The following is a 21,643-nucleotide window of genomic DNA, read 5'->3' on the forward strand; positions in this document are numbered from 1 at the left end:
GTCGTCTCTCTGACCTCTCCATCGTTTACGTAAGAAAGAAGAGTCGTTGCCCGAAACGTCGGGTGTAATATATTTGTACCTGTTAAAGGCACACTGCTCTTGACACGGAACGTGCTCGCTGCTTTTGCGTCACTGCAAATGCATCACTAGCAGCATTGAGTCACTGCCAATGCATCAGCAGCTGCATGGGCCAATGCAGCAGCATGGGTCACTGCGTGGTGTATGTCGAGAGAGTTGGTTGCAAACCTTAAGCCACGGAACATTCGTGCTGGGTACAACCACATTGGCAAATCAGATTTGTAACTTTGATCCTCGCCCATGTATCATCGATGGTTCACTTTTAATGTTCCATTGTATTGTGTTGTTGTCTTGGTGTGGTCTGGAACTGTTGTAGTTTTTTTCTGCCTTGCCCCAAGCTTGCATTTAGTGTTGGAAAAATCTGCAGAAATGTATGTACTTTAATATGCAATGTGTACTTCCAGTATTTACTTAATTTATGTTGATTTCGAGTGATGTAGGATTTCGCGACCAATATCATCCATAATATAGGTTTTTTTGGGGTTAGATCGCGTAAATATAAATGTGTCGTTAAACCCGCCACCATCCGATACAGCGAAACGTCGTACTCGGATTGTAAATGTTGTGGATTTGCGCTCCAACATAAGTAACGAATTGGCACGTTCTGTTTACGTGACAAACCTTACTAATTGGCTGTGTCAGGTGGGGCGAGTTTAACGACACGTTCATATTCACGCGATCTTACCCCCAAAAATTATGGATTATAGCGGCTTGCTCACCTTTTTGCACTCTGATCGTTATTTTCGTGTGTAATTATTTGTTGCTGTAACGCGCCGACCCCCGTGAACGAGTACTTCGCAGCTCATCGGATTTCTCCCTCCTACTGCCGCAGACTAAATTACAAAAAATGTTAAGACCTTACCGATTCTGATTGATTACACGGTACGCAGTTTAATCGCGTAGTGCCACAATCGTAAGCCGGCTTCCGCGCGCCGCTATTACGAATCGCGCTTTGACGGCGGCCCTTGCGCGGTCCGTAGCGCGGCGCGCACGTGGTTGTGTGGCGCTGCCGTGGTGGTTCGTGGTGTTTGGTGGTGGTTCGTAGTAGTTCGTGGTGGTGGTGGTTCGTGGGAATTTTTTGAGTTGCATCTTAGACAGTTAAATTGTTGAGCTTCGCATCCGCGGTCCCGATGGCGGTGTCCGCGCCGCAGAAACGCTTCTACAGGCAGCGCGCTCACTCCAACCCGATGGCCGATCACACATTTGAGTAGTAAGTGCCCGGCGTCGCCGGAGGCTTTCTTCGTTTTTCCTGGTTCCTAGCCGCGGCGCTACAACCCACCCTCGCTTTATCCAGCCCCTAGTTTGCGGCCTTTATTTTGTCGTAAATAATACGATTGAGTTTGAATAACTGCTGGATGGAAAATAATGTCTACGTACAAAATATATAAGGCGAATGTGAAATGTACGCGTGTGTGTTTAGAAGCACGTGGACTGGTGGTGTGATGGGCGACGAAATGTTAACTACGTCGCCTGGTATACAGGAGGTCGTGGGTTCGATCCCTACTTTGACACCTGTAAACAATATTTGGAGTTTGCGTTTCTCTCTCCCCGTGGTCGCGTGGATTTTTCTCCAAGTGTTTTGCTGCGATACATGTCATCATGATAAGCCACTTCGTTAGAGCTGTCATTTGTTGCCAGGTTGCTTCTGAAAAAGAGCTACATAGCTCAGTGGGGCCTTTGCTGTTAAAATAAAAAAAGTTTAGTTTACGTGAGAAGTGGGGCGGTGGTGTAGCGATCCGAGTTCGATTGCCTCTTACGACCAACGACCAGTGACGATTATCTGAACCAGTCCTCTGGGTCTTCTCCCCTAGATCGACTCGGCCTGTAATGAGTACCTCTGGCAATGTGTAAACATCGCCACTAGGGGGAGAAAGGCAGTTGGTCGTGGAGCTGGCCACCAAACCCCCTGAATAGGTTCTCGCTTACAGGTCTTGCCCCAACAGCTTGGTCAAGGCTACAGGGGAGGGGGTCTTTGTCTTGTTTTAAGGGTCCACTGCGTGGACTGAGCCAATGCCATACAGTATTCTGTCACCAAACTTCTGAGCCCCATTATTACATGATCTCGGCTGCATAAGACTATTTAGTGTCGGGTTATTGACACTAAACCTGCAGGTTATGACACTGCAGTTTCTCCAGGCTGATAGAAATGGAACATCCCAACCCAAAAGGACAAGTTTTAAACAGCGGGGACCCACTACCAAATTGGGACCTTTGGCTTAGAAACTCATTCGTGTGGTTGGGTGATAGAGGATGGCACTTGAACTCATTGGCAGTACTACACCGGTGGTACACGGTATATAAATACAACAAATAATTTTCGCAAGAAATATTAATTTTCCAGCGATTCACAACCCCGGTCATAAATATTGCGGGGTGGTGGTGGTGACGTGTCAAATCAGTTATGATGTCAAAGTAATCGGAAGACGAATGTTATAACGAGCGGGTGAACACGAAGCTTCACGGTCTGTTGCTGTATAGCAGCACCCAGCCCTAATGATAATTGACTGCACCTTGTTCAAAAGACAGATTTGACTCATGCCCTAGACTTGGTCAGACGGTTCCTCGATTCATTTCCAGAATAATTTCTTAGCGGACGATGGCATCAAAGGATTATGAATCGTGGTGTCACCACACGTTCCAATTGGACAGTAGCTGCTGAATCTAAGACAACTTCTGATGGAGAGTCTGCAGCTCACTCAAGGGCAACAGTGACATCGTCAGACTGTTTTATGAGGACCGGTGTGTGTTGTTATGCTGCACTAGTGTACTGCCAATACGTCCATTTGTTCAACCCACACAGTGTACCCCTCATACACATCCTCACTCTTGCAAAAGAGACAGTCCAGATCTCTTGACTTCTCACCTGGTTAAACTAAACAAACTGACTCTGCTTCCCTTTACATCGCCAGTCCACGTACGTTTCATATATAGCTGTCATACTCTTCTCTCCATGGTTCGAATAAAGTTTAATGGAGTGCACCTATTCGCAGTAAACACCATGTTTAATGCTATCCAACTCAGGTAAAACTCTTTGGTTCTATCAGTAAAGTCAAGTAGAAAGAAAATAAATTAAATAATAGAATACGATGTTTCGATTGCAACACAAGCAATCGTCATCAGGTTGAACTAAATTTGAGAGAGAGACAAAACACAGACACGGAGACACATAGACAGACATACAAGCAAAGAGAGACAACACAGAGACACAGAGAGAGACACAACATAGATGCACAGAGACCCAATGCCTCTGTGTCGAGGCCTTAAATAGAGAGAGAGGGGGCACGGGGCAGAGAGAGAGGTGGGTCTGCTGAAGCAGAGAAATTAGCATGTGAATGAGAGAGCTGTGTGGAAATCCACCCCGCGGCGGCCGGAGGAGAGAAAGACCCAACAAGCCTGGTAAATTTTAGAGATAGTTGTGTGGAAACCACCCCGAAGCGGCCGTGGGAGAGAAAGAGCGAATGGACCTATGAGAGCCTGGTAAATTTTAGAGAGAGAGAAATAGGCAGTTTGAGAAAACAAACTTAGCAGACATTTTTTTTTGGGCAATGTAATGCAATGCAACACAGAGAGTCGGCTAACACACAGTTAACACATAGCCTGGTTGATTACATTCTCCAAAGATTGCTAATTTAGAGAGAGGGGGGGGGGCAGAGAGAGAGGTGGGTCTGCTGGAGCAGATAAATTAGCATGTTAATGAGAGAGCTGTGTGGAAATCCACCCTGCGGCGGATGGGGAGCGAAAGACCCAACGAGCCTTGTAAATTTTAGAGAGAGTTGTGTGGAAATCAGGTAAAACTATTTAATGCCGTAGAAAGCTCAGCCTGTCTATAACCGGGGGTGGGCACCATGATAACCAGCAACAGCGATCCGATATGAGCACAGCTTCAGTATTGGGTTGTGTTGCGGTCAGGGATTTTAGCTGAGGGGAAAGCCAGCCAAATTGCCGTCTCCCGCCCTGACGCATCTATTAATCCCATAAGTGATAACTTAATTCCGTTAATTACAAATTTAGTGAAAAAAATATAATTTAATGTATCATCGCAGCATAAGTATGACATATAGCATCCTGCATGCCTGGTTCGAGCGCTACTGCTATTATTAAATTATGTTACATCATGATCAATCCCGACCCTGACGCCTGTATATTTGGGGCTTGAACTCAATGGACAATGAACTTAATGGATCTGAAGTCTTGATTTTCTTCCCCAGCCCCGTGAACCCTGAGGCGATGGACTGGTCAGTTCATTACCCAGAATTCTTCACATTGCCAAAGGTAGCAGCCAAGGAAGAGCACGGAGGCATGCCAGCTGCCGTAGTGGAGGCAGAGAAGCAGCCACAGCCCCAGGTGGAATTTGCAGACATTGGATGTGGCTACGGTGGACTGCTGGGTAAGATGCTATTTCTCACCATACCTCGCCTCACTACTCACGCCTTGCACCGAAGCTCACGGTAGAATCATACGCAGCAGCGTAACTCAAAATCTGCTTCGGACACCGAGGTCTCGAACTGTTACAGCCTCACGTCAATATACACTACACTATACACAACACGATACACTACACTACTATACACGACACTATACTGTTACAGCCTCACGTCGGTTCGCTGTTGTCACCCGTTCGGTGTGGAACTCTCTATATCCCTTTGCACATCCGCAACATCAAACGTACACTGACTTTCAAGAAACATCGAAAGGCCTCTATCTGTTTGGTCAGACTTTCGAGCAGCTTTGAGCTTAGCTCTGCCCCTCTTGAGTTGTTTACTTGTTTGCAAAATATTGCACGTTATTCATGTCAATATTATTTGATTAAGCGTAGACTTCAGAAAACACAGGACCTGTTTAGCTGTGCAAGTTTAATTGGGGCGCTATGGTGGCAAGATGTTAACGCCTCGCCTGGTATGCAGGAGGCCATGGGTTCGATCCTGACCCTGATGCCTGTATCTTTGGAGTTTTGCAAGGTCTCCCCGTGGTTGGTGTTTCCCTCCACAGTTAGAATCAACGTGCATTTAGAGTATTTGGCTGCTGTACATTTCCACATTCTAAGCCACTTGGTTGAGCTATCATTTGTGATAACTAGGTCACTTCTGAAAAATAACTATATAGCTGTGGGCCTTACTGGGTAAATTAAAGTATATAGTTTAGTATATAATTAAAAGTGTATAGTTTAATACTTTTGTAGTGACATCGCTGGATGTCATCATGTTGTGGGTGCAGTACCGGCCCGAGAGGGGCACGGTGTGCGTGGAGTGACATTGCTGGATGGCACCATACTGTAAGTGCAGTGCCGGCCCTAGAGGGCACGGTGTGTGTGTGTGCCGACCTAAGGGGAAGGTCGGGTAAGGCCATGACACTGGTTGACCCGGGAGGACACGTGACCGGTTTGAATGACAGGGGGGCCCCCAAGAGGGGGTTAGGACGGTCACGTGATTCGAACCCAGGTTCTTCCTGACGGTTCTGGAAGGGGGGACGTGGCCAACGGCGGAGCCGGCCACGCCAAAGAGAATATAAGCCGAGTCCCGAGAGGGATCTTGGTTGTCCGTCCCAAGGAACAAACCCTTCGTTTACGATCTCCATTCTGCGAGTCTTCCAGCACGTGGACCCAGGCAGTATGTTGTTGGTTCCGGGTCTGGAGTTAATAGTTACTCGGTAACCAGTGTAGTTCGTCAGGGTGGTTACCACCCTAGGTCGTTGTCTTGTTAAAGGTGAAGTCACCCCGTTGTGTTGGAACTAAATAAATGCGCTGCCTCCAAGTCTAAGAGTGCGACTCGGTTGAACCCACTACACTTTTAACTATGTTGCTAACCTGTCTTAACCTGTCTTGACCTTCGATTTATGCTCATTGATATGATTGTACAGGTCAGGTTTTATTCATTGGGCCGTGTTTGGTGGAGCAGTTAATCGAAGCTTTCTTGTTGGCTTATGGCCAGAGTTTTGCTGATCTGGACGTATATATATTTATCTTTCGCACCATACGTAGTCAATCATGCTAATTGGAAGTTGCGGGGGAGGAACAACAAACACAAAAAGCAGTTCTAAAGAAATTCGTTTTCAAATTATATTTAAAGTGCATCGATATGTCTGTACGTGCACGTGCATTCCCAGTGGAGTTGTCTCAGCTCTTCCCGCGCACGCTCATCCTGGGCATGGAGATCCGTGTGAAGGTGTCGGACTACGTGCGCGACCGCATCACTGCCCTGCGCACCGCCCAGCCCGGCCGCTATGGCAACATCGCCTGCATCCGCACCAACGCGATGAAGTACCTGCCAAACTTCTTCCGCAAGGGACAGGTGATGGAAGTGCCTTACTGCTACTATTGCTTGACTGGCCATCGAACATAGACGGTCACCGCATCGCGCGCTTCCAAATTCGCTTCCGCGGCTGTCTGGACTGCTCTTCCTTCCGATTTTAGGAATCCACTGGAAAACTAATTTCTTTCCAACTGGCAATTTGTGTTTAGTTTGTCCTTCCCCCGCACCTCCAATTAGCAGAGTTGGCTATGTACAGTGCGAAAGAAGTTCAACGTACATACAAACATGAAAAGTTCAACGTACATACATGATAAGTTTAACCTTCATACATATGTAGTGACTAACTCGGAGACACTAAGAGTTGGAGGCACTTCTTTATTAACAAGCACCATCGGGGTTAACACTTTTATGATAAGTCCATCTATGATCAGCGACCGTTACTCAGTCAGGACAGTTGGTAGGCTGCCTGACTGATGACGCCCCGAGATGGTGAAGACGGAGACGACGACAAGAAGGATGGTGATGACGACGAGAAGAATGGTGAAGACTTCAGCAGCACGACGGGGATCCCACTCCATATGACAGCCCTGAGGTCCCCTACAGGGGCCCCTCTTATATTGTCAGCGTGGCCTGGCTCTGCCCCCCACCATGCCCCTTTCTGGAGCCTACCAACAGTTCTTGGTGTACCCCTTCTGTGACCTTTCCCCGTGATCCCCCTCTGGAGTATAACCTGGCCTGCTGATGTCAGGGCTGCTGTAAGCCACAGATCCCCTTCCCTGCCAGCAGGCAGCGCTATGCTGCTACATTACTATTCTATGCCACTACACATACATTAGAAATTCAATATACATACGTGAGAAGTTCAACGTACATACCGAACCGTACCCAACTACGTCACCACATTTCTCTGGTTCTCTTATCATTACACTGGCTACTGGTCTTGAAACGAGTATAGTTTAAGAACCTACTTTTTAAAGCCTTGCATGGGCTGGCACTAACCACCATATATTCATGAGCTAATCCATCCGTGCACCCCCTCATGGTTTTTAAGATCTGCAAACTCTGCCCTTCTGTGCATACCTTGATCCCGGCTGTGTTTCTGGGGTGAGTGGGCATTTGTTGTGTCTGCGCCTCGGTTGTGGAATTCCCTACCGTTGGAAATTCATTTAACCGCGTTTAAAAACACATTTTCTTAAGTTCGTTTATTCTATTTAGCTCTACCTCCCCTCTTGACCTATCCTTAACCTTAATCTTACAAGGCGCCTTGAGACATTAGTGGAAGGCGCCTTACAATTAAATGTAAATTATTATTACATACATGATAAGTTCAACATACATACATGAGAAGTTCAAAGTACATAGATAAAGGCCACGATGTGGTGGGGCAGTTTTATGGCAGTTGTCACCCGACAAAGCATTTACTGTAAGCAATTATGACTCCGGTGCGGGTGTAGTTTCCTCCTTCCTTGTGGTGTGTGGTGCACACACTCAGTCGGAGACGAGGTATTTGCAGGAAGCACCATCTCTATTATCTCGTTCACACCACCAACTCCGGCCTCCTCTCTCACGACCATGCTGCCATACAGCCCGGCCCAGACACGACCCTGTCCGCGTTTCACCGACGGTGTCGACCGAGACAGCCAACTACTCTCCGGCCACGCGATGATCGGGCGAAGGTGGCGGCGACGACGACAGCGACGACGAGACGAGTCCACTCCCAGAACCGGCAGCCCGGAGCTCTCGCTCTCCGCTGCTTTTATTCTCCTCGGCTCGGCTTGGCTCCGCCCTAGCTGCGCCTCCCTTCTCGAACCCATCAGAGGGTTCCAGGGGACTCCCTATGAGGTCTACCGTGACCCTTGATCCAGTTCCTCTGCCCTGCCGGCACGCACAGCCGTGTATATGCTGGACGGCGGGTGCGCTGAGTGTTATCGCGGTTGTTGCTGCTGGACAGCAGTCGGCGCTGTGTCACTATTTTGGCAAATTAAACAGGTTGTGAGCAACATGGGACCTCCTTTGCCAGTACCAAAATATGAGAATAGGTTTTCCGCTTTTTTTCTGGCAATAAAACAGGTGTTAACCACACTACTTGTGACCAGAATGCAGACAAAAAGCATACTCTGATAATATGTGCATTGTCTATGAAACTGATTGGTCCACACCAGAGACACCGGTTTTTCAAAATTTCCAGAAAATCACAAAATCATTATTTAAAATAACCTGTTTTTGCACATTCTTGGATGACATGTTTTTAGGTGTTTGGTTTCTGTTTTTTGTGTTTTAAATTAGTTAACTATGTGAAATTGACATAAATAAACATACAAATAGATGAAAATATTCTACTTTAGAACATTATAGTATTTACTATAGCGTACTTACCACTAGATTCTCGAAGATTCCGCATGGGGTGATGTATATACGTGCAGTTTTTTTCATAGTTTAAGTTGTATGTCGTGTGTAATGTACTGCATATAATAACGACATTGAAATTAAGCAGACCTACTTTTTTTGTCATGCACATAGTGCCGATCGCTGGACTGGTTACAGCCTTTCAGGCGGTTTCGCCGTTTTCGCCGGATCGGCCCAGGACCACCAGATAATATTGGAAGCCTGATAATCCCGTGCCGGATAATCGATGATCAACTGCATTCTAAAAGCTCTTGCAATCAAACATTGGTGGGAGTGATGATTGCCCTAAAATTGTCCTCGTGATTTGACGGCTCGCTGCGGATGACAAAGGATTCCACGTATAATCCCAGCCTGTGAAACATTTGAGACAAGACTTATATTGTTACTTAGCGAAGTGGCACGTTGGTTAGTGTATTAACCTGCGTCTGCTCTCTGCTCTCTGCACCCCTCACCCCCCCTGACAGTTGAGCAAGATGTTCTTCCTGTTCCCGGACCCCCACTTCAAGAAGACCAAGCACAAGTGGCGAATCATCAGCCCGACACTGCTCGCTGAATACGCATACATCTTGCGACCTGGGGTAATACTAAAAAAAAAAAAGTAAATTATTTAACACAATGTCAAAATGTTTATTTATTTTGGAGGAATCCGATGAGCTATAAAGTAATGTTTCCAAAGATGTTCATTTAAGGGTCCACTGATATGTATAGCTGTTTTCTAGAAGCAACCTGGTGACATATGATAGCTGAACTAAGTGGCTTATCATCACGTGGAAATTCATAGCTGCCAAATTACTCTTAAATACCTCCTCCATCATACCATGTCCAAGTGTTTACATGTGTGCGTAAGTATAGTGCAAAATAAGTTCAACATACGTATATACAGTAAAACCTTGGATTGCGAGTAACTTGGTCTGCGAGTGTTTTGCAAGACGAGAATTTTTTTTGGATAAATTTTTACTTGATTAACGAGCGAGGTCTTGCAATACGAGTAGTACGTACAGTATACGCTTTGTCTGCCGAGCGTCACGTGATCACAACTGAGCCGATGGTTCTTCTCTCTCGCTGCGGGATTGTGGGTAATCATCTCCCATGCTCAGTCTCAGTCGGTGTGCCTCACTCGTATAGTCAACATTCGTGCGAGCGTATACTGTTTACTATAGTGTTGTGACCGCGTGTGTGTGTGTGTGCGTGAAGCATTTTTTTATTTTGTGTCCCAAGTGTAGTGACTGTTGTTTAGTAACTGTACTGCAACAATAGCCCCCTCCTCCTCTCCTTTCTCTCGTCTCCCTCACACCTGCCAAGATTAAAATTGAATTAATACATTTGATTACTTTCTATTTTATTTAAATAATAAAAATATAAAAAGGTATTTTGTATTAATCATTTTTATATGAATATTTTTTTTTTGGTTGTGGAACGAATCATCTGAGTTTCCATTATTTCTTATGGGGAAATTCGCATTGATATACGAGTACTTTGGATTACAAGCACGTTTCCGGAACAAAGGTTTTACTGTACATACGTGTTTGTCTCTGTTGCGATGAGAAAGAATATATTTCAGAAGAATAGGCTGTTAGTAGTACACAGCAGCTACAATACAGTTTGGACATATACGTTTATATTGTGCCCCATTGCACACAATGGTGTGTGTGTGTGCGGGTTTTGCCCCCCAGGGTCTGGTCTACACCATCACGGATGTGCACGAGGTCCACCGGTGGATGCTCAAGCATTTTGAGGAACACCCACTCTTCCATCACGTTCCCCTCGATGAGTTGGTGAGCGAGCGCTGTTAGGGTCTCCTCGGGTGTCCGTTCTTTATCCGCACGCGTTTGTGCACTTGTCTGCGTGTTTATGTGTGCATGTTTGTACATTCAATGTTTGGAATACTGTCCACTACAGTAGTACATTATGGTAGTGTAAAGTAGCTTGTGGTTAAATTTTGACTTAAAGCTTTCATGACTGCAGGAATTCATATTCTTTGGGTCTTTCGGTAAAGTCACGTAGATAGGTTCAAAGAAAATAACCAAAAACTACGACGTTTCGATCGCAACACAAGCGGTGGTCATTAGGAAAAGGGGGTTAGCCTCTAAAGGCAAACTGTTTATAAAGGTTTAAAATGGGCATAGCCAGTGTCAGCAGCATGGGCGGGGTAGCTTATGTTAATGTAAGGGATTCAAAATGGTGTGCCCCAGCATGTGGGGCGGTGTAAGAGGTGATGGTAGTAGTGGGCAGTGATGGTCCTGGTGGTGGGCTTCCACCAATTAAAGGGCTGCCAGGTCTAAAATTGAAACATTACAGCCAGTTATGGCTTAAACTGGTTGATAACGTCCTTTCAGTGATCACTGAGTTTGTACCCATCTTCTTGGTTGAGAAGATGGGATGTCTGTATATATGGATGGCTTCATGAACGAATCTTTGTTGATAGCCAGTGGGTTCACAAAGTACCTTTGTCTTCGAGAAATATATTTCGTGTGAGCCCACCGCATTAAAACAATGATCAGCCATGGCTGAGGTATCGGTCCTACCGTGTTTTAGATCTGCCTTATGTTCACGAACACGGTCCGAGACATGTCGCTTAGTTTCCCCAAATCTAACTATTGCCGCAGACACAGCTTAGTTAGTAGACGCCGGGGTATTGCATGTCAGGGATCACATCCATCACAGATGGGATCAGATCACAAATTGTATGTACCGTGTTAAATTGAACCTGGATCTTGTATTTGCTCATGATTTTGGAGATCTTTTTGGTGACCCCCTGCTATGTATGGCACGGTGATGGTTTTGATTGGGTCATTCAATGGTTCTTTCCCAACGGTTGGGGTGATAGCATTACGGATTGTGTAGTCTGAATATCCATTCATCTTGAGAGCTTGGTGTACGTGTTCCAGTTCACTGGCTAGGTGATGACGGTCGGAAATACATTGAGCTCTGTGGTGTAGAGTTTTGATGTGGGAATTCTTCTGGGATGGATGGTGGTGGGAGTCAGGTTTTAAGTAGGCATCCGATGGGTTGCTTTCCTGTAGACAGAGTGCCCCATTGAGCCATCTGGTCTCTTCGAATTAAACATCCAAGAATGGTAGCTTGCCATCCTTTTCCACCTTCATGGTGAATTTGATGGCTGGGTGTATGGAATTGATGTGGTTGAGGAATTAGTTCAGAGCTGGCAGGCCATGTGGCGAGATGACGAACGTGTCATCTACGTACCTTTTCCACAGGAACGGACATAGAGTGGATGCCTGGATGGCGTCTGTCTCAAATTTTTCCAAGAAAACATTGGCTATAACCGGAGATAAGTGAGAACCCATTGGGGTACCTTAAACTTGTTTGTAGAAAGTTCCAATCCATGTAAAGTAAGTATTGGTGAGGCAGTGTCTAACCAGGGCCGGTACATCAGCATTCAGTCCTTGTTGGACCAAATCTTCAATGATTGCAATGGTGTCAGGCACAGGAACTTTGGTAAACAAAGAGACTACATCAAAACTAACGAGCAAATTACCTGGAGATAGTGAGATGTCCTTAATTAACGACACCAAGTGAACCGAGTTAAGTACAGCTGAGGCGGTCTTACCAGTGAATGGTTGTAAGGTCTCAGAAATCGGGCCAGTTTGTAGGTGGGTGAGTCAATGGTGGAGACGATAGGATGGAGTGGTGTACCTTCTTTATGGATTTTTTGTAAGCCATACAATCTGGGTGGTCTAGCAGCAGAGGGTTTTAAGGAAAACCGCTTGGTTGGTTGGTTCGATTTAAAGATGTCGAATCAGTGATGATATTGTTGGTTTTTGTAACGTGGCTGTTAGTGGGATCTCTTTTAATTTTTGTATCGCTATCTTCATTAAATAGATCCTGAATTTTGTTATTGTATGTGGTTTTGCCCATGCTGACCGTGGCGTTGCCCTTGTCGGCTGAGAGGATGATGATGTCATCCCTCTTTTTTTATTGAGAAAGCTCAAAACGCTCATCCTTACTGATGTTGCTGATAGGTGTCTTAGCATTTTTGAGGATTGCAGCGATTTTCGATCTTGCCACGTTTACAATGATATCATCCACTGGGATGTGTTAAGGGGTGACTGCGAAATTCAACTCTTTAGCTAGAACCGATTTTGGGCTGTCGGAAATTAGACTGTTACTTTGATTGATAACAATCTTGTCAATGTCTAACTTTTTAACATGTGGATCTGGCTTCTTCTTGGAATGGAAGTTGAACTCGGAAATCAGGTTATCTTTGCATTTAGCTGACATTGAGGCGGCTGAAGAGGCTGTCATGTTATCTACATGTTCCCAATCAGATGTAGACATTTTTTCCATCAATGTTAAGTGTGATTTAAAGAGAGTCGTCCAAAATGGAGGACGCTGGCTGCACTGTTCACGCAGTGCAACTTATCAGCCGCCCTGGGTCCATTTCCTGCCAGCGGCGTCCTCACAAGGCACCTCTTCCACCTCTATCAGTGAGTGGGAGCTTGGCAAGCTTCAGCATCGCAAGTGGGAGCTCGACGTATTCCATTCACTGCTCAACACCACCAGCGAGTGGGAACGTGATGCAGACTGTCCACTGCTCAACATGGGAGAGTGGGTTTGCCTGCTGCCCAGCACCACCAGTGAATGGGAGCTCGACGAGATTCGTCCACCCTGCTGCTTCACCTGCGAGCTGGAGCATAGCCCGTGGTCAGCTACTCCACTTGACCTCGTGTTCTTCTGCCCGCTCCATTGTACGCGCCACGTACGTGGTCGTGTACGTGCTCAACGAGTGTTCACGTAGGCGTGTACGCACCCGCCACGTGCGTGGAAGCGCGTGCTGACGGCGTGTATCTTGGACACCACTACCTGGACTTGCTTCTCCGGGCAGCACAGCCGCTGATCGGAGTCCACCCGAATCGTGCCCCCCCCCCAACACCACCACCCATACAGCATGGGCTGATATAATAGGGCTTCGACATGCACCATCTCTTCATCACCTGCACCTGGAATCCGCACTTCTGAGAACGCTCTCCGGCCTCGGGCTTCTTCGCAGTCAATGTCAGAGACTGTATCGGCACCATGGTTGCAGAGGTGGTAGGGGCCGCTGTTCACAGGTCAACCTTCAACCAGCTATTTCCTCTGATCTCTCGACGCCGTGCCTCTTCGGATCTTCTTCCAAAGATTGCTAAATTTGAGAGAACGTAATCAACCAGGTAGGGTGTTGAATGTTGTGTTAGCCGACTCTCTGTGTTGTATTGCATTATATTTCTAAGTTTACTAGGTTTGTTTTCTCATTCATTCTTACCTGATGACGGTTGCTTGTGTTGCAATAGAAACGTCGTATTCTATTATTATTTAATTTATTTTCTTTCTACGTGACTTTACCGAAAGAACCAAAGAGAGTTATCCTTGCCTCACGTTCCTCCTACATTGAAGAACGCATCAAAACAGCTACCAGAAAACCACACATCCTTTGGAAAACCCTAAAAGATCTTCTACATCCTGGTAGCAATATGGTCCCTCACCTTAGTGATCCCCTGGCCTCACTGAAACTTGCCACCTCTTTCAAAACTTACTTCACCAACAAGCTGATCACCATCGCAAACTCCTGCATGTCTTCCCTCATATCGCACCATCGTACCCCGCTCCCATTTTCTGAAATTATAAGCACTCACCCAGACACCTTTCTAACCATGTTCAAGCCGGTGTCTTCAACAGACATTTTCCCTTTGATTCAATCACTTCACATGAAGTCATCTCCACTCGACGTCCTCCCAGGTTCCTTGTTCAAGCAATGTGCTCCGGAACTCTCCATCATGATCAGGAACATCACAAATGCTTAATTCGCTATGATGTGTTTTCTATCCAACCTCAAATCTGGCCTGGTTTCCTCCCCGTTAAAGAAATCAAGTCTCGACCCTGATGACCCGTCTACCTATCGTCCCATCACTAATCTCTCGAACCTCTCTAAACTCCTCGAAAGACTCGCCCTCGCCCAGCTAAAACCCCACATCACCTCCTCCCCAAATTTCTGCTCCTTCCAGTCAGCTTACCCTCAAAACTACTCCATAGAAACAGCACTCACCAGAGTGCTCGATGACTTTTTAATGATGATTGACTCCGGCTCCATCGTTGCTCTTGTAAGTTTGGACATTTCATCAGCCTTTGACACCGTCAACCACTCGCTCCTTACTTCCCTCCTGAAATCTGACTTCAGTATATGTGGCTCAGCACTCAAGTGGATACTGTCGTACCTTTCTGATCAGCAATCCTCAGTCAGGGTGGGCTCGTCCACATCTGAAACAAAAGCCTTATGTGGCATCCCCCAGGGCTCCGTCCTCGGTCCCCTGCTGTTCACAGCCTACACTTCCCCGATTGGCTGCCTCGTCACAAGCTTCGGTGTCAAGCACCACTCATATGCGGATGACACTATTCTGTTCACCGCCATCAATTCTACCAATCCGTTTGGATTTGAGAGGCTCTCGGAATGCACCATTGCCCTACAACAGTGGTTCTCCGCACACAACCTTGCCCTTAATCCGTCAAAGTCAGTGGCCATCATGTTAGGTACCAGGCAACGTCTCAACTCATCCGCGCTCCCAACACACATACACATCTTTGGTCACAGCATCAGGTTCACCGATCACTTCAGCTACCTCGGTGTAATTCTAGATTCAACTTTATCCTTCGACCGTCAAACAAATCATATCATCAGTTCATGTAACTTTCACCTGAAGGCTCTCAGACACCTACGTCCTCTCATCTTCACTGAAACTGCCAACACATTGGCATGTTGCATAGTTGGGTCTCGCCTCGACTATTGCAACTCTGTCCTCGTCCGGTCCTCCTCTGGCAACCTCAAAAAACTTCAAAGACTACAAAATAACCTGGCACGCATTGCCATTGGCCGCACTCATCCCCGTCTCGACTCATTCGCTTGTCTCCATGCCCTCCACTGGCTACCCATTGCCAGCAGGGTCACATACTAGACCGCCTGCCTCTGCCACCATGCCTTCACATCTGCCTGCCTCCCGTACCTCTCTTCATTATTGACGACCTGCAGCACAGCACACGGCAGATGCCTTCGCAGTGCGACTCACGACCTCCTCTTGGAACGAAGATCCAGGATGGTCACTTCGATGCACCGCTTATCGGTGGCTGCCCCAACAGTCTGGAACGCAATCCCTCTGCACATTCGCAGCATCACCTCAATCATCTCCTTCAAGAGACACTTAAAAACTCACCTCTACAACCATGCTTTCGAGTGACTGAGCTTGGCTCCGCACCTCTGAGTTGCGGCCGTTACGTCCGCAAATTTGCGTGCGTTATGAATTGCATTATTGTAATAAAACTATCTAGTTCAAATCGGAGCAATCTTATTCTCTCTGGGATCAGGGCCAAGCCTGCCCTGAACAAGATCCGTTTAGCATTAGGAGATGTGACAGCAGTCAGTGTAAAGGAGATGTGACAGCAATCAGTGTAAAGGAGATGTGACAGCAGCAGATGTCAGTGTAAAGGAGATGTGACAGTAGTCAGTGTAAAGGAGATGTGACAGCAGCAGATGTCAATGTAAAGGCGATTGGTATTACCTTAGTGTCGCGGCATCTCTTCAGAAAAGTGAGTGACTCGATCAGATGAGCCTTCTTGTCTCGAAGTTTGTTAAAAGATCTTATAGTTGTGTGGAAACACTCCCCCGTAGAGGCGGTTAAATATTGACTTAAAGCTTTTGTGACTGCAGGAATTCATATTATTTGGGTATTTCGGTAAAGTCTTTCGGTAAAGTCAAGTCTAGTATTGAGTGTCCAGGCAGTCCTCGACTTACAAACACCTCCACTTATGAACACCCGCACTTACTAACACCCCGGCGTACGAACACCTGCACTTAGGAACACCCGTACTTATGAACACCCGCACTTACGAACTGGCTTCCATTAAATATTTTTTTTACATTGACTTAAAACACGAACTGGCACTTGCAAACTGTACCATGGAAATATTTTGTTCGGTGGAGCGATCCTCCGTGAGATGTGGTGAGTCGGCCTCACGCTGGGAGTGAATGTTTGTCTTTGTGCACATATGCACATGTGTGTGTGAAAGTGAATGCGTAGGGAGTGGTAGTGCAGCGGTTAGCGTGCTGTGCTACCAACCTGGCGACCAGAGTTCGATTCTTGCTCACGATCAACACCAGTGATGATTATCTGAACCTGTCATGGGCCTCGTCTAAGTCTAAGTCGACTCAGTCTCTGGTGCTGTGTGTAAACATCACCACTGTGGAGACAAATGTGGCCGGTCGTGGTGCTGGGCACCCACCCCCTCGTGTGCCGTGCCGGCCTTCATAGTCGCTCGCTAATAGCACTTGCCCCAACAGACTGTTAAGGCTATACGGGGGTTCTGTGTGTGTTATGTGTGCGTGTTTTTAATGTGTGGGCAGAAGGCCTCCAGACCCCTTTACTAGGTGCCAATCACAGACACACACACGTGTAGTGTTCAACATCTAGTAGGGGGGGGGGGTGTTTTAAAATCGACTTTGCTGAGAGAGTGCGTTCTCTCCGATTTCTGATTTAAATTGGACCACATTATTTACCATTGATTGGCAGGCTATCCGTGACTGTACGCAATTACGTCCTGTGATTTTTCACTGAATTCAAAACTCTCTGACTCTTTTAAGAGCTCAAACATGTTTGTAGTTAACATAATTTGTCACAGGTCGACTCTCGATTATCTACATGCAGTTTATCCGATTTGCGTATTAACCAGCACCAATTAATAACTCGTGGGTTTTCCCTTGAGCCCAAATTAATATTCTTAAAACAGTTATACATTGTTATTCTTGGAAATGTTTATTACAAGCCACGTGCTTAAACCGAACAAATTTGTGCTCTGGTTAATCGAAAATCCACGCGATCGCCCCTACAGTACAGTAGTTGCATATCTTTACAACAGTGGGTGTAGTTTGATTGATGTTGATTGGCATGGCTCTGCTGCTGTCTACTAAGTAGGCCGAGTCTTCTGCACGGGAACAGGAAAGTGTTATCACTGAGCATGCACATCGATCGGTCGATCGTTAGTATTCGTTTTGTTCATTAACCAACTAAATTTTCTGAACTTAAACATAATTTATACCCATATTCGTGATTTTGGCATAGAGATCAATGTAAAATGTATATTTTTGGATCATCCGCGATTTTGAATTATCTGCGGCTGTCCTCCCCCGTCATTAGCGCAGTATAATCGAGAGTTTTCTGTAGGCACGAATTGCCACGTTTGGTTTACGTGACAAATCCTTAATAATAGGGCTGTGTCGGGCGGTGATGGCGGGTTTAACGACAAGTTCATATTTACGCGACCTCTTATGGCATGGTACAAAGTTGGGTAAAAATGTGCCAGAAGGCCCCGAGATAGGTGATTGATTGCAATGTCTTTATCGTGTTGAGCGCGCGGTTCTTGGGTGACAGTGCACAGAGAGAGTCCAATGTGATGCCGAGGATTTCCGAAGACAGTTATTTGAGAGAGACCGGCGCGGTAGAGATGTTACCTGGCTCAATTTAAGTGATGGGAGACACAAAATCTACCGGCCCGGAAGGAAGACTTAGCAAGGGGAGAAACCATGAGCGCACTTTTCTCAGCGCAGTTCTTGGAAGCACTGGCTGGTCAGAATTCTCTGGGAGAGGAGAGTATAGAATGAGGCGGGGGGGGTAGAAGGAATGACCATGGAGTTAATGTTGACAGGCCTGGGAAGTTCGTTTTCTTCATTTTAAGTTTATTTAATACGTTATTTACTGTATGTACTGTGTGTATTTGTGTGTGTAGACTAGGCTACTCCACCTGTCTTTGTGTGCATGTGTAGTGACTGACTCAGAGACACTAAGAGTAGGAGGCACTCTGTTTATTAACATGGCCTGACAGTAACATTTAGCAACTACGGTTCCCAGTCAGGACAGCTGGTAGACTGCCTGACTGGCGACGCGGAGACGGTGAAGACGGCGACGACGGCGAAGACTCCAGCAGCACGACGGGATCCCACTCCAGACAACAGCCAAGAGGTCCCCTCCCGGGGCCCCTCGTACTGTCAGCGTGGCCTGGCTCCGCCCCTAGCCACGCCCCCTTCTGGAACCTACTAGCGGGTTCTCGATGTGCCCCTTGCGTAACCTTTCCCCTAGATGCCTCTCTGGTCTATCACGTGGCCTGCTGTCAGTCAGGGCTGCTTTAAGCTGCAGATCCCCTTCCCTGCCAGCAGCCAGCGTGATGCTGCTCCGTGACCGATTCTATGTCACTACACATGTATGTGTGAGAGTATGTGAAGTTTAGGGCTAGCCTAATTCACGGTAAACCAACATTCGGAAGGGACTGCTTTCTGTTAACAATATAAAAATGTTTTGTGGTATTCATAAACAATTGGATACAGTATGTGTTCCATTAGTTTCATTATGGGTATTGTTAAGGTAGATATTCGATGAAAGAATGATAGGAAGTGCAGAGCGTATGAACAGTGATACGATGCAGGTAGCGATAAAAAACAGACGACAGCGCGAAACAGCAGAGAGAAAATGGTAAGGGAGGCACAATTATTTCCGGCTATGGGATTCTATCTTGATTTCGGGGGAAAATTTTTCAGTTTCAGATATATGGAAAATTCGGGTTACGGATCCTTCTCGGGAACCTAACCCTTCCGTAACCCGGGAACTGCCTGTACAGGCGACCCCCTACGACCTAATTGGTTCCTAGATGACGGTCGCAAGTCAAGCCGTCATAAGTCGAATCCTTATTTCCCATATGCGCAATGTTATAAATTGATCACGAAAATAAATAAAAAAATAACCCTAACAGACATTTATTGTAACTTAACATAACTTTTACAAACATTTATTAAGTATAAACAAACACATTTGAAAATTCGGAAGTACTTCTCTGCATGTGCATCTCATTTTTTATTCTCAGACAGTGAAAGACGAAAACAATTTGGAGAACATTTACAAAAAAGCGAAGCGCGTTGCGAAAGAGATACTGCGTTCGCTCTAGATGCAGCCGCAAACTGTCGGGTTATACTGTACATACGCAAACGGCAGAAGAGCAAAGCAGCGCCATCAGGCGACGAGTCTGCGCATGCCATGCGTAGACTCGTTGCCAATCAACTCGGCGTCGGTGGCAGTCGTTAGGCGGTCGTAGATACGAGTTTTGGTCGTTACTGTTGGGGGTCTTACGATAAGAAAGGTCGTAAGTCGGGAGTCACCTGTTTTATGATTAGTTGTTAATCATATTTTAAAAAAATTACACTTATGCAAACATAGTCGCCATCAATATGTTGCGTGGGGAATATTAATAGAGTGTGTGGTCACATGGAAGAGACGACAGCAAGTCATGGATGCTAACGCTTGGTCGCCATCTGGCACATTAATGTTTGCCGTGCAGCGCAAAAAAAACTACTGGGTCTTAAAGGTAGTACGTTACGGCGAGGTACCACATTACGTAAAGAGGGACTGGGTATCGGTGAGTTGAGTACGTTGTAGAGAGAGTACGTAAAGTGGGAGGGCATAAACCTGGGGGTTACTGCAGTTATTAAAGAATTCTAGAATCGCTCCGATCAGCACGTTTGGCTACATATGATGAGAAAGAATTTCAACATACACACTGCACATCGACTAACACTTCCCATAGACTAACACTGCCCATAGACTGAGCATTGCCCATAAACTAACACTACTCATACACTCAACACTGCCCATAGATTAACACCGCTCATAGTTTAACACGTAGGCACAACAGAGTAGTTTCACACGGTATAACTTTGCCAAAAAGTCAAAACGACTCCTGCCCAAAAGTGCAGCGTAACATGCCAACCGCCACGCGTTGCGTAATAAATCGTTGTGTCACACCCGACGTGATTATCACGTGTCCCCTCCGTACTGTATTGGCCATTACCTCGTTGATTCGTTTCACCATTGCCTCCCCCGAGTCGTCTGCATTGCTGTACTTAGCTGGCACCACTTAACGCAAGTTTTCAATCGAACCATTGTTGTTGTTGCTGATGCGGTGCGACCGTTAACTTGGCCCCGTTTGGTCTCGCTTGTAATTTTTTTCATTAGCTTTGGAGCGAAACTAAACTCAACTTGTGCTGCGCCATCCTTGTCTGTTCGATTGCGGCCAGGAGGACGACGTCATCGTGAGCCAGCTGGGAGAGTGCACCGAGGAGGGGAAGAAGGTGACACGCAACGGAGGAGAAAAATTCACGGCCGTCTTCCGGCGCATCGCAGAGACTCAGCCTTCGGGCTCCTGACCTTGCTGGGCTCTTGTTGACCTTGCCGGGCTCCTCTTGACCTTGCCGGGCTCCTCTTGACCTTGACAGGCGACCCTTGGCCTTGCCTGGCGTTGCCGTTTAACCCGGTGAACTTATTACACAATCCACAGTCGTTGCCTTGCTGATAAGAGACCGGCAGTGTTGATACTGATTGACATTCAATATTTGGTTCGTTGTCCACGTTAATTCTGAACGAAACGTTCCACACACAATAAGTGCACAGTGCAATGTGGGTAAAACAGCTACAGGGCGACTTTAACTTGTGCAAATCTGCACGGGCATGACTTTTGAACTTGGCTTTTGAACATGGCTGCTGATTTCAGACACGAGTTAGCTGTCGTTAGTCATTGAATCTAGAACACCTCACACCAGGAATGTAATTCTAGTTTTAAGACGGATACCTGGTGCACTGCAAGTATTTGAACGTTTCTTTTGTACCTATACTTAATTTTTCGTACAATTGTCAACGTCTCCGTGTATCATGGTTTACATGGTTGTGTTATGTTGCCTTGGTGCAGGGGACAGGTTGCCAAATGTTTTAATTAATGGGATCGAAGTTCTGTTTGGATCATGTCTCTCTTGGCCTTATTCATATATATTTCGTGTACATTTACAAAGCGTGTCTTAATTTAATAAGGAGTAAAGGCGTTTTTTTTTTTAA

At 46.3% G+C, this 21,643-nt stretch overlaps 1 protein-coding gene across 2 annotated transcripts; it reads left to right on the forward strand.

Moving 5' to 3' along the window:
* The first annotated feature begins 1,032 nt into the window (after positions 1-1,032).
* On the forward strand, positions 1,033-21,643 carry LOC144736721 (tRNA (guanine-N(7)-)-methyltransferase-like). Of its 2 annotated transcripts, XM_078619349.1 has the most exons (6): positions 1,033-1,288; positions 4,287-4,465; positions 6,181-6,365; positions 9,197-9,310; positions 10,406-10,507; positions 20,833-21,643. In XM_078619349.1, the coding sequence occupies exons 1-6, from the start codon at positions 1,209-1,211 to the stop codon at positions 20,959-20,961; spliced, it is 789 nt and encodes a 262-aa protein (XP_078475475.1). In that variant the 5' UTR covers positions 1,033-1,208; the 3' UTR covers positions 20,962-21,643. The 2 variants fall into 2 exon arrangements, with proteins under 2 accessions (XP_078475475.1, XP_078475476.1); XM_078619350.1 differs by lacking the exons at positions 9,197-9,310; positions 10,406-10,507; positions 20,833-21,643 and adding an exon at positions 7,913-8,200 and having other exon boundaries at positions 1,089-1,288.

This window comes from Lampetra planeri, chromosome 62 (assembly GCF_965212315.1).
Source record: "Lampetra planeri chromosome 62, kcLamPlan1.2.h2, whole genome shotgun sequence".
Taxonomy (NCBI): Eukaryota; Metazoa; Chordata; class Hyperoartia; order Petromyzontiformes; family Petromyzontidae; genus Lampetra; species Lampetra planeri.

Bases quoted from the DNA above. Each gene is read 5' to 3' on its own strand.
- LOC144736721 (XM_078619349.1), top strand. From the start codon at position 1,209: ATGGCGGTGTCCGCGCCGCAGAAACGCTTCTACAGGCAGCGCGCTCAC. The intron at 1,289-4,286 runs GTAAGTGCCCGG...TTTCTTCCCCAG, and splicing joins GCCGATCACACATTTGAGTA to CCCCGTGAACCCTGAGGCGA. The intron at 10,508-20,832 runs GTGAGCGAGCGC...GATTGCGGCCAG, and splicing joins ACGTTCCCCTCGATGAGTTG to GAGGACGACGTCATCGTGAG.